Genomic DNA, 12,393 nt, shown 5'->3' with positions numbered 1-12,393 from the left:
TCAGTGCTATTCATTTATATTTATATGTGTGAAAAACTCAATCAGAGAGCAGCCAAACATGTCAATGCAAATTTCACTTTAAAAAGTGCCTCGAGTCTGAGTGAGGCTTTTTCTACATAATGAAATGGAACTATTTTGTGTCTAGCCTGGTGGTTGAGATGAATGAAAGTGGCAGCCAAATGAGTGATTGCATCTATGAGGACCACCTCCTTGGAGACGAAGCATTAATATCGGTTCGCGTGCAGATGCTATAGATGGAAAGTTGCATCGCAAGACCGTGCGAGGTGATTACAGGTTTTGGACGGCTTCTTCCAGCGACAGTGGACAGATGGCGGCTAATGATCACGATGATAATGACGATGTTGTGTGTTGCTCCTCAGGGTGATGCATGATGAGGTGAGTGAAACAGAGAACATCAGAAAAAGCTTGGCCATCGAGAGGATGATTGTGGAAGGCTGCGACATCCTGTTGGACTCCAGCCAAACCTTTGTGCGACAAGGTGCCTCCTACACACTTCGACACGACGCTTGCATCTACACACGCGCACAGTGGTTGCCTTAGTGACAATCAATGACCGAGAAGCATTTCTCTGATAATTGCAGCAAAAGCAGATTTAAATACCGCAATTGTCAGCTTGCAATGCATTAAGGTCACCAAGGCAATACTACTTAGCATTGTCCTCCAAAATCCATGCTTTTTATAACACGGGCTTCTTTTAACTACCAGAGGTGCACGTGACGAGAATGTTTAATCTTGATTTGAAGCTTTCGCGACTGCAGGAATCCATACTCTTTGGTTCTTTCGGTAAAGTCACGTAGGTATAAAATAAAATAAATCACGACGTTTCGGGCGCAACACAAGCGTCCGTCATCAGGTGGGAGAGAATGTTTAAGTGCATCGTTGCTGTGCAAGTAAAGAAGAATTCAGAACGTGTTACTTTTTTTTATCTTTCCTAAATGAGCACGAACGTTCTTATTTCACAGTGGCGCACAGGTGGTGTTTTTGAGATGCTGTTTTAGGGGCCTCGACTTCAATAGGTTCTGCTGCGGAGTCACAATGCCGGGCCAGGCATCCGTGCGCCCCGGTGGGCAATATCACGCGGCGCTCTCGCACGGGTTTCTCGCATGCACACACGTGTGATGCTTGACCTCGCGCATCCGTCGCACTCTTAAAATTCAGGGAGCATACCGAGCGCTCGTAAACACCACGCCGCCGCAATGGAACGCGACAAACGCAGCGGAATGAATGGGGGAAAATTTGAAGTAATGAACATGATGCAACGCGGTGATAAATTTGATCCCAAGAAGGGGAAAAATCCCGTGGTTTTAACAGATCAAAATCCAACGCTTCCACAAACGGTGCCTTGTAGCGAGATAAGATAAGAGAAGCTTCCAAATGTTTGTCACGTTCCAAATGTTAATGTCAAATTTGAAAAAAAAACATTCCGTGATATTTGATGCTTTTTACACGTGGAATGACACTGCATGCAGTATGTATTATATTTAATGGCATCCTTTTCATTAAAAAAAAAAGTGTGTACATGCCGTCAGAGTTAATATATGGCAATCATTTACGCAAATTACATTCGCAGGCATCATTCTGTGAAAGATTTCAAATTATTCTGTGTTGTTTTGTTGACAGCTTGGAGTCCACCGTTCTTACGTAAACAGTGTTTCATAATTTTACATTTCATCACTTATTTTTTGTTTTTTATGTCAAAAAATTTTCAAATCGTACTGTTCATAATTAAATAACAACAAAAATGTTGATACCGCTTTGGCAGTGGTGCACAAGCACAAATGATACAATTGCAACACATTGTTAGTGACAAATGTGTTGAGATGTTTGTCTGTTCTTCACCATTTAGATGTATACGTCGAAATTTGACGTTATTTTAGTTTTATTCAACCCAAAACAAAAGACCACTGGTATCGTCACATGCAACAGGCAGTTATAAAAAATATATCTACCTCCTTAGTAGGCTAACGTTTCAGGCAACATCCTTCCTTCAGAGCAAAGAAAGCTTCAAATATAACTATTTGACTGTGTGACAGTTCAGGAATACAATCTGGTACCTTGATATTCCAGAAGTTAAAGTGGCTTCCTGCTCAAATGAGCTTTGAGGCAGTGCTCAACCTCCTGTTTACAGCCCCCAAGCAAATGGTGACAATTCAACATTCCCACGATGGTGGCAAATCTCTCCATAGCACAACCACTTGGTGACTTTGGTGACTTCCCCACAAATCGGTGCTCGTTTCATTGACGCCCCCCCGAGAGGGATTATGGGCTTAGTCAATCACCACAACCAGGATTTGAAACTCACGATCTTCCAATGGCGAGGTTATTTCTCTACTGCTGGTGGCAAGAGCGAACGGCAAGATACGTTGATATTTGAGTAAGCAAACAAACTCTTAAGTGGTCAGAAATACACGTGTAAAATTATTTATGTTCAAGTAGTACTGCACATCAATTAGAAATATCAAAACCGTGTGATGAAAGACACGTGTGTGTGTGAAGCTGTTGTTGTTGACGCTGTTCAATTGCCGTTTTAATGTTATTAAGTCAGCTGGTCCAATTTGTTCATTGGAAAGTTAATTGACAATTGCAACAAAAAAACTGAGTGCATCTGTATAAATGCCCGTGTACATTTGTGTACACACGCTTACACATGTGTGTGTACTTGGACGTGTGTGTGTGTGTATGTCCAGATACCATATCTGCTATAGCAGAGGTGTAGGGAATCAGAACAGGACGTACGTCTCTTGCTTTATTGACCTGATCAATGGCGATGAGACCATCAAGAGGCCAGGGCTTAGGGTCGTTCTGCATGATTTCACATTCTCTCACCCTCACCCTACTCACGATAATTAAGGACTTCCATGATGCTGTGTGGGCCCTGGTAAAGCTGCGTGGCCAGCAGTCAGGGTCACTCCCTGCTACCCTAGACTGCGGCAGAGGGATGAAGTTGACTACATCCCTTTCTCGCATGTCACGCTGACCTTAATTGGTGTGTGGGAGGTTGTGGGTTTGTTCCCGACTGTATATTTGGAGTTTGCATTTTCTCACCCGTGGCCTGCGTAGATTCTTCTCCGGGTCCTCCGGTTTTTCCCTCCACACTTAGAAACATGCGTTTAGAGTATTTGGCCGCTATAAATGTCCACGTGATAAGCTCTTCATTGGGCTATCATTTGTGGCCAGGTCGCTTCAGAATAATATCTATATAGCTCAGTGGGCCTTACCTGGTAAAATAAAAATAAAATAGTTGAGTTTTAGTTTCATTGGTCTTCACTTACAGTCATTTCCCCAAGTCTAAAGTAGGATATTTGGCTTGGCGATTCAGCATATCTGTTCCCGTGTATGCAAATAAATGAACAATTACAAAACAAATTGAGACGTTGCAAATCGGTTAATGTGTACGTGTGCAAGCGTGTGCATTTACATGCATGGGTACCTGCATGTGCACGCATGTGAATATCTGCATGTATTATGTATGTATGAGTGTATGTGTAATAGTCTTTCTGTAGCAGTTTAGGGGAGCGGTAATGTAGTGGTTAGCACACTGCGCGACAAACCTGGTGACCCGAGTTCGTATTCCCAATCACAGCCAACATCGGTGACGAATATCTGAACCGGTCCCGAGTCTCCACCGTGGGTTGTCTCAGTCTTAAATGAGTGCCTGGTGTGCTCTTTAAACAACATCGGCATTAAATTTCGATTTAAAGCTTTCGTGACTGCAGGGATTCATCTTATTGGTTCTTTCGGTAAATTCACGTAGAAGGGAAATAATAAAATAATAAAAATAAAACATAATAAAATAATTCTCACGACGTTTCGGCCACAACGCAAGCAGCCGTCCTCACGTGAAGAACAGACGTTTCGGCCACAATGCAAGCAGCCGTCCTCAGGTGAAGAACAGGTGAAGAACAGATCTGTCTGTTCTTCACCTGAGGACGGCTGCTTGCGTTGTGGCCGAAACGTCGAGAGAATTATTTTATTAGGTTTTATTTTTATAACATCAGCATTGTGGAACATTGGGCCGTGCCGGGTATCCCATACGTGCTCGCTCAGGGCACGTGCCCCAAAAGTCTGTTCAAGGCTAATCGCCGGGGGACCTTTGTCTTTGCGGCCGCTTGCAGGCTCCCTTATCCAGGTGCCGTCGGTGGAGCGGGGAAGAATCTCCCGTGGGCGGCTCGTGTCCTTGACGCTGAAGAAGGAGTGCGAGCGTCAGTGCTTCCTCTTCACCAAGCACCTCCTCACTTGCACGCGCAGCTCGGGCGGGAAGCTGCACCTGGTCAAGGTACGGCCATGCGCAGGCACGCACGTGCATACAATGACAAAGAATCCCCCGCACAGCCTTAACATACTTCCGGGGCAAGTGCTGTGAGCGAGCACCTATGAAAGCCCGGCCGCCTTTGTCTCCCTAGCGGCGATGTTTGCACACCTCACCGGGTGCTCGTTTGAGGCTGAGTGGACTTAGGTGAGGCCCAGCACCGAATGAGATAATCGTCACTGTGAGCGGGAATCGAACTCAGGTCATCGGATTCAGAGCGCAGCGCGTTAACCGCCACATGTACGCCCACACAAATCCACGTGCAAACACACACACTCACTCAAATACACAAACACACACGCCCACACAAATGCACACACACACTCGCACGCACAAACACATATATATACACACACACAAGAACATCAGTGCTTGTGCCAGGCTAGATTCCCTTTGAGGCCACGTGAAGTGTCCGAAGCCTCACTGACAGTAGGTCACGGGATAGACCCGAGTGCCATGGGATGACTGACGAAGATGACTGGCAGATGCGCCACTTGTGCTCCCTACTGTGCCAACTTGCTGTATTTTATCCATCCGTCACTCTGCTCGTTGTTGTGTGCCTCCTCTGAATTGTGAGTGTTACTCCCATTGTTGTTCGAGGGCGACTGCCTCCAAGTGTGAAGGCGAGTCTTTCATGAGTCTCCTCCACAGAGGCCGATCTTGACACCGCTGGTACCATTCATCGCCAAGTCCACTCAGCTCCACATTCTCATTTAACCACATCAACCCGTCTCTTCTGTAGTCCGTGCCGTGCCCATTTAGCTCCTTCTATCAGGCCAAAGATAACTGCTTGGGCATGTGGTGGCTGGGCATACAGGCAACGTGACCCAGCCAATGCAGCCTTGCCTGCCGGAGGAACTCATCAATGGGACGATGTCCAGATCTTTCAAGAATTTGTGCACTCCTCACACAATCGAACCTGGTTAAACCCAGAATGGATCATAGTTTCACCAGCCTGAATGTTTCAAACTGTCACAGATGTTCCTTCAGAAAGATCAAGGTTTTGTTCGCACAAAAACAAAGTCAAACACACACGCACGCATACATACATACAATTACACATACACACCCATGCACGTCCACTCACACACAAACAAACGCCCACACTAATGCACTGACATGCACCCACGCATGTGTAATTTAACTTTTATATGTTCACTGTTCCCACGAAGCAGAAACGAGCAATAACATCAAGAGCTTCCCAGTAGGCATTCAACGTGAACCGAATGTGAAAAGAATATAGAAGAATTATCATTTATATTCTTAGTTGTTTTGTTCGGTAAAGTCACGTAGGTAAAAAAAAATGCCTCCGAAACGTCATGATTTAAAAAAAAAAAATTATTTTACTTTTATTTTAAAAAAATTTTACCTACGTGACTTTACCGAAAAAACCTAAGAATATGAATCATTGCAGTCACGAAAGCTTCAAATCTAGAATAATCATTTATAGCAATTTCCAAATCCACTGCTGGATGAACGCCTCCCCACAAACTCATGGGGGTTGTCCAACCGTACTTGGCGATGATAGTCAGTGCTGGTTGGTGTGAGGTGTGGACCCAGGACCAGTGCAGATAGCACTCGCCACTGATGTTGTTGGCAGTGCCTGGGAATCGAACAGGTTCACAGTGCAGTGAAGTAACCGCTGTGCCACCACCACTCCTCCGCATCGCCCCATTGGCATGATTGTATTCCTCGGTACGCCTACAAGCGCATTAGCGTGTGCCTGATTGACGCGGGGGTGCGTACACGCTGAATGCACATGTCAAATCACCCCCGTTTTTCTTGCTGGGTCTAAATTTTTCAGCTGGAGCAGAAAAAAGAAGGCTTGCGTTTCAGTCTGCGAGTGCCACAGGGAGAGAAGGGGGGAAAAAACGAGTGAGGTCAATTATTTCTGTGAGCCCTCATCAGGCGTGTCGAATAGATTCCAAGCGATCAGAATGGAAGACGATCAATCACTCAGTTAATTGTGGCGGCCTCACCTGATGATGTGGTCCCTTTGGAGACAACTGTGGTGGCTCGTTTTTTGCTCCAACTTTGATCCCTGTCAACGAGTGATTTTCATCTTTTATGATGCGAAGGTTATGTTGTTCCTGTGAGACAAAGTCCATAGCACCTTTATTATTTTATTATGCTTGTAATTAACGTTTGCAGCCCTTTGTCAATCCGCCACTGTGTGTGCCGTTCAATCTATGAGAGGTCTGTTTGACCATACTTCCCCATGCTCGTCGGTGCTCGCTGGTTAAGAGGGAGCTCACGAATGAATGGATCTCAGGTCACGTAAGTGCATAGAGTGGTGCCTTCACCACTATGCCACCACTCCTCCCAATTCAATTCGTATGAATGCTTACTTCCTGAAAATGTATCTTGTTGTTATGTAACGTGAATATTGCACAGTTTATCAACATTGTTTGACCTGGGATTGGAGTTTATAATCAAGATAGTTGTAATATTATTACCATCAATAGCAAGAGAGAGACAATTATGGAAGGTGAATTAAACTCGTATAGTTTCTGAACTAACGCAGCCAAATATAGTGGATGAAATGTCTACGCACAATCCCGATGGCATGCCCGATGCAAAGTGTTTCTTGACGAATTAGTAAAAGTAGATTTGTCTCTTCCAGACTGGAGGTGTCTTGTCTCTCATTGAATGCACCCTAATAGAAGACAATGAGACTTCAGAAGATGAATGTAAGTGCCGTTCGTCGGGTGTTGTTTGTTGTTGTCAAAAACAAACGTGCTCAATTTCCAAACCGTTATTAATGTGGTAATAATACATTGTGAGCAATCTCTTTGTTCAAACCATGTTGTTATAGTCTTCATCTTTACTTAAGCGGAGTGAAAGTCCATTGCAATTCATGTCCTCATTTCTAAATAGGGTGCTCGGAAAAACGTGGCACTCGCAAGCACAACCGAATCATTATTACACAGCACGTAGAAAACTTATTGAAATACCAAAACAAAATAAATATAATGACAGAGAGTTCACACGTATTTTATTTCATCGCAGGCATCGAGTAAGATGTTTCGGTCATTTCCTCTGACTGCGGCATGTGCAGGGCCACATGTTTTGTGTGTGCGTGTGTCATGTGTATGTATGTGTCTCGTGTGTGTGTGTCATGTGCATGTATGTATGTCTAGTGTGTGTGTCATGTGCATGTATGTGTGTCGTGTGTGTGTATGTCATGTGTATGTATGTGTGTCGTCTGTGTGTGTCATGTGTATGTATATGTGTCGTGTGTGTGTGTCATGTGTATGTATGTGTCTCGTGTGTGTGTGTCATGTGCATGTGTGTCTAGTGTGTGTGCCATGTGTATGTATGTGTGTCTAGTGTGTGTGCCATGTGTATGTATGTGTGTCGTGTGTGTGTGTCATGTGTATGTATGTGTCTCGTGTGTGTGTGTCATGTGCATGTGTGTCTAGTGTGTGTGCCATGTGTATGTATGTGTGTCTAGTGTGTGTGCCATGTGCATGTATGTGTGTCGTGTGTGTGTGTCATCTGTATGTATGTGTGTCGTGTGTGTGTGCCATGTGCATGTATGTGTGTCGTGTGTGTGTGTCACGTGCATGTATGTGTATTGTGGATGTGTCATGTGTATGTATGTGTATTGTGTGTGTGTGTCATGTGTATGTATGTGTGTCGTGTGTGTGTGTCATGTGTATGTATGTGTATCGTGTGTGTGTGTCATGTGTATGTATGTGTATGATTCCCAATGCGGTTTCAAAAAAGGGCGGTCCTGCACAGATGCCATATTTTCTGTCCGTCTGCTACAGCAGAGGTGTAGGGAATTCCAACAAGACCTACATCTCTGCTTTATTGACCTGGTCAAGGCCTATGATACCATCAGTAGGCCTGAGCTCTGGGTAGTTCTTCGTGCTTTCGGAGTCCCTGACCCTCTGCTAACGACCATTAAGGACCTTCATGATGGTGAGCGGGCCTGGGTAAAACTACGTGGGCGGGAGTCGGAGCCATTCCCTGTACACTTTGGGGTGCGACAGGGATGTCCTCTGGCTCCCAGATTATTTAACATCTATTTCGACCACGTAGTTCGTGAAGCCTTCAATAGCTGTACTGGAGGAATTTCCATCTGATACAGATACAATGGGAGGCTGATCGATGACTGGGTGCGGTCAATGGATGGCTCCCTATTGCTCAACCATGTCATGTATGCCGATGATCTGGTAATTGCTGCTCACTCAGAGGAGGAGTTGGAGGCGCTGCTGCTGAACCTGGAGCTTGCCACTAAGAGCTGGGGCCTAACCATCAGCCCCACAAAAACTAAGCACCTGCCTGGGTATATTGTACCATTGGACACACCACCCCCACAACTCCTAATTGGTGATAAGGCAGTTGTGGAGAGAGTGGAGAGTTTCCCATACCTGGGCAGTGTGCTTATGACCGGCTCCGGTTTAACAGCAGAGGTCTCACTCCGAATCAGTCGAGCAACATCTTTTCATCATTTGCATAACGCTGTGTGGAAGCTACCTGGTCTGTTGCTCCGCACGAAGCTTCAGGTCTTCTCGGCCACTGTCATTCCCTCCCTTCTCTATGCTTGCGAAACGTGGACCCCTCTAATGGAACATCTTCACTGGTTAGAAATATTTAGGCTGGCCTGCCTACAATCCATCCTGGGTTTAATCAGACTGGATTGTGTGAGGAGCTCACAAATCCTTGAAAAATCTGGACAAAGTCCCAACGGTGAGCTCCTCTGGCAGGCAAGGCTGCATTGGCTGGGCCACGTAGCCCACATGCCCAGCCACCGCATGCCTAAACAGCTTTTGTTCGGCCGGGTCAAGGGGGAGAAACAGGCGTGGCACAGGCTAGAGAAGAGATGGAGTGATGTGGTACAGAAGGATGTGGAGTTGAGTGGACTTGCCAATGACTGGTACCAGCGGTGTCAAGATCGGCCTCTGTGGAGGAGGCTCGTGAAGGACGCTACTGGGCAGTTGGAGGCAGTCGCCCTCCAACAACAAGGGAAGGCGGAGGAGCAACACTCACAACAACGAGCGGAGCACCGGGTGGCTAAAGCACAGCAAGGTGGCACAGTAGGGGGCACAGGTGGTGCATCAGCCAGTCGTCTCAGTCAGTTGACCTGTGGCATCTGGGTCTGCCCCGTGACCCCTGCCAGCGGGCGTTCGACACTTCACGTGGCCTCAAGGTGCACATAGCCTGGCACAAGGGTCGTGGTGATGGCACCGCCACTTAGTAGCGAATTGCGGTTGTTGTTGTTGTATGTGGATCGTGTGTGTGTCATGTGTATGTATGCTGTTCTCCCCGTTGCATTCATCAATATTTGTCAGTGCTTGTTCATGTCAAATGGCAGACTCGTTCGCAGCAACACGCAATGCTCTATTCAAAATATTGTTTCGCGAACCCTTTTGTTGAGGGTGTTGTGTTGTTGTCTTTCACCCACACCTGTGATTAGCATGGTTGGCTACGTATGATGCGAAAGAAGTTCAACATAATACGTACATTAAAACACTTCATGTGATCGCTGATCCAAGGGGGAAAGAAAGAAGAGTGATGTTGGGTACATTTGTACAGCTGTGAAAGCATAAAACACAATTTTGGTGGAGTATTATTATTTAGTGTTGCCTTACGACAGTTTGTTTAAGTTGCATCCCTGTAGTTACCTGCCGATGCCTCCCATAGAGCGTATTTGGCCTCCTCTTCCAATCTTGTTGCCTCATATGTCCATTTCCGCACCTCTGCTTCGCACGGTTGGCCACGCACGGCGCGAAGGAAGTTCACCAAATCTACGTCCGTCCATTCGCATTAACGAGGGCTTGTCGATGAAATCGCGAGGGAACATTAAATGCGGAACTTCTGAATTCTGTTGCTGCAGCAAAGAGCACAATCAGCTCAGACATCGAACACCTGGATTTCAAGGTGGCCGTCGAGCCCAAGGATGCGGCGGCCTTCACGGTGGTGCTCCTGGCCTCCTCTCGCCAAGAGAAAGCGGCCTGGACCAGCGACATTAGCCAGGTGAAGAAGGTCACTCTTGCCTCGCCCGCGGTGCTCATGACCTCTTGCCCCCCGGGACTATGCCGCGTTGGTGCGGTGCTGTAAGATGCAATTACGGTTGCCACCGCTGATCGAGGAGGAATCTCTCACAATGCCGTAAGATGGGGAGACATGCATGCAGAGGTATTGCCTTGAGTGATGTGTCATTATTATTATGACGCAACTGACAATAAAATTAGGTTTAAATGTCATGGAAAGACTTACGGGTTTCCCAGGACAGCAACCTCAGGATGTTTTGGGAAAACCGGGACAGGTCGCAACCCTGGCAGTGATGGAGGACCACAAATGATTCACTGGAAATTATCAATCGGGATTGAGGGTTTGGATAAGGCTTCGGGTTTAGTCTTGGGGTTAGAGATATGGCGATGGTTTTTGCAGAGATATGTTAGAGCCACGCTTAGAAATGTTGTGAAATAATGACATATCTGTCAAGTGTTGTTGGTTAATGTAACTGGCAGCAACACTATCTCTGGGGATAATGTCAAACATCATACCCCTAGGTCTAATAGTAAGCCGAACACTCTCCGTTATAAACGTTATGCCAAATTAGACAGGAACGCTATCAAATTAATGAGTTCGAAGTAAATATGTGTTGTGTTTTTGTTCAGTCACGCACATTGAAACTTATTATAAAAATTCGAAATGACTGGCGACTGCGGCAAATGAGGCTTCTCTGGATGTGGATTTCGTTTCTATATTTTGTGAATGGAATACCGTCCGTTGATTAAACGTGTCTTCTTTCAGTGCATCGACAACATCCGTTGCAACGGGCTGATGATGAACGTATTTGAAGACAGCTCCAAAGTGACGGTTCCACCGGTCATAAAGTAAGGCATTATTTATGTATTAATAAATATTCATTCATAAATAATCAAGTTTACATTAAATAGATTTTTTTTTCATTGTAAAACCCACACAAGCCTGCGATCATTCTATTTTTATTACTTCATACAAATTCCAGGAATAGTATTTGTAAGTAAAAAAAGATATCAACATTTTCTCGATGTTAGGTGTATGATATATGTGTAAATATACAAACAAACACACCTTAAAAGGATAGCCTCTATGTCAGCAAAAAAGTGAAAATTAACTACGTATATTTATTCTTGTTATATATGAAACTAAAACGAGCCAACTTTGTTGGGGCGATATCCTAATATTACTGCCTAGGATTTCGCGTTTGTGCCATACCGCTCTATAATTATTTTCTGGTTGTACCGTGCGTTAAAGCTAACAATTGACATCGGCTGGCCCATATCAAACACCAGCAGCAGCCGGCAACTCTCGAATTGAGTAGGTGAGCTGCTCCATTCAGTTCCAGAGGATGCTCCCAGCACGTGGAGCCAAACGTCAGACATCGTGCCGAAAAGCACACGATTTATTTAGCGAACGCTATTTCACGCGACTTCCCACAGACAGTCAAACACGATGCAACTGGAGCACGCATCAGAGAGCTTCTCCTCGTCCGAACGTCGTAATACATGACGCGTGTGACGTTTGTCCCTGTCTTCGCCGTTCCTCATCATGAAGGTCAGACACCACGCTGTATTTGGACGATGTCGACATCCGATTCAGCAAGACGCTGAATTCCTGCAAGGTGCCTCACATCCGCTATTCGAGCGTGGAAAAACTGCTGGAGCGGCTCACGGATCTACGCTTCCTCAGCATCGACTTCCTCAACACCTTCCTGCACACGTACCGCGTGTTCACCACAGCCCAGGCCGTGCTGGAGAAGCTCATGGACATCTACCGCTGGCCTCTCAAGGCCATCTCCCCACGGTGGGCCCTGCGCAAACAAATCTCGCGTTCATCTTCTTGGTTCTTTCGGTAAAGTCATCACGTAGAAGGGAAATAATAAAATAATAAAAATAAAACATAGTTAAATAATTCTCACGACGTTTTGGCCACAACGCAAGCAGCCGTCCTCACGACGTTTCGGCCACAACGCAAGCAGCCGTCCTCAGGTGAGGAACAGGTCTGTCAGACGCTGTCTCCCCGACAGACCTGTTCTTCACCTGAGGACGGCTGCTTGCGTTGTG

The 12,393-nt window shown here is 45.9% G+C and overlaps 1 protein-coding gene across 3 annotated transcripts in view; it reads left to right on the top strand.

Moving 5' to 3' along the window:
* The window catches only part of LOC133343832 (ras-specific guanine nucleotide-releasing factor 2-like), a 74,703-nt gene that overhangs the window by 44,044 nt on the left and 18,266 nt on the right, over nt 1-12,393 (top strand). For all 3 annotated transcript variants that reach the window (XM_061553733.1, XM_061553731.1, XM_061553730.1), the window contains exons 9-14: nt 381-499; nt 4,137-4,297; nt 6,954-7,020; nt 10,176-10,315; nt 11,099-11,181; nt 11,885-12,133. In XM_061553733.1, the coding sequence (XP_061409717.1) occupies nt 381-499; nt 4,137-4,297; nt 6,954-7,020; nt 10,176-10,315; nt 11,099-11,181; nt 11,885-12,133 (819 nt within the window). The remainder of the gene's footprint in view (nt 1-380; nt 500-4,136; nt 4,298-6,953; nt 7,021-10,175; nt 10,316-11,098; nt 11,182-11,884; nt 12,134-12,393) is intronic.

Source organism: Lethenteron reissneri, chromosome 18, assembly GCF_015708825.2.
Source record: "Lethenteron reissneri isolate LAM-NWPU_2019-01 chromosome 18, ASM1570882v1, whole genome shotgun sequence".
NCBI classification, from domain to species: Eukaryota; Metazoa; Chordata; class Hyperoartia; order Petromyzontiformes; family Petromyzontidae; genus Lethenteron; species Lethenteron reissneri.
The sequence above is the reverse complement of the archived record's forward strand: the minus strand, read 5'-3'. Positions and strand labels throughout refer to the sequence as shown.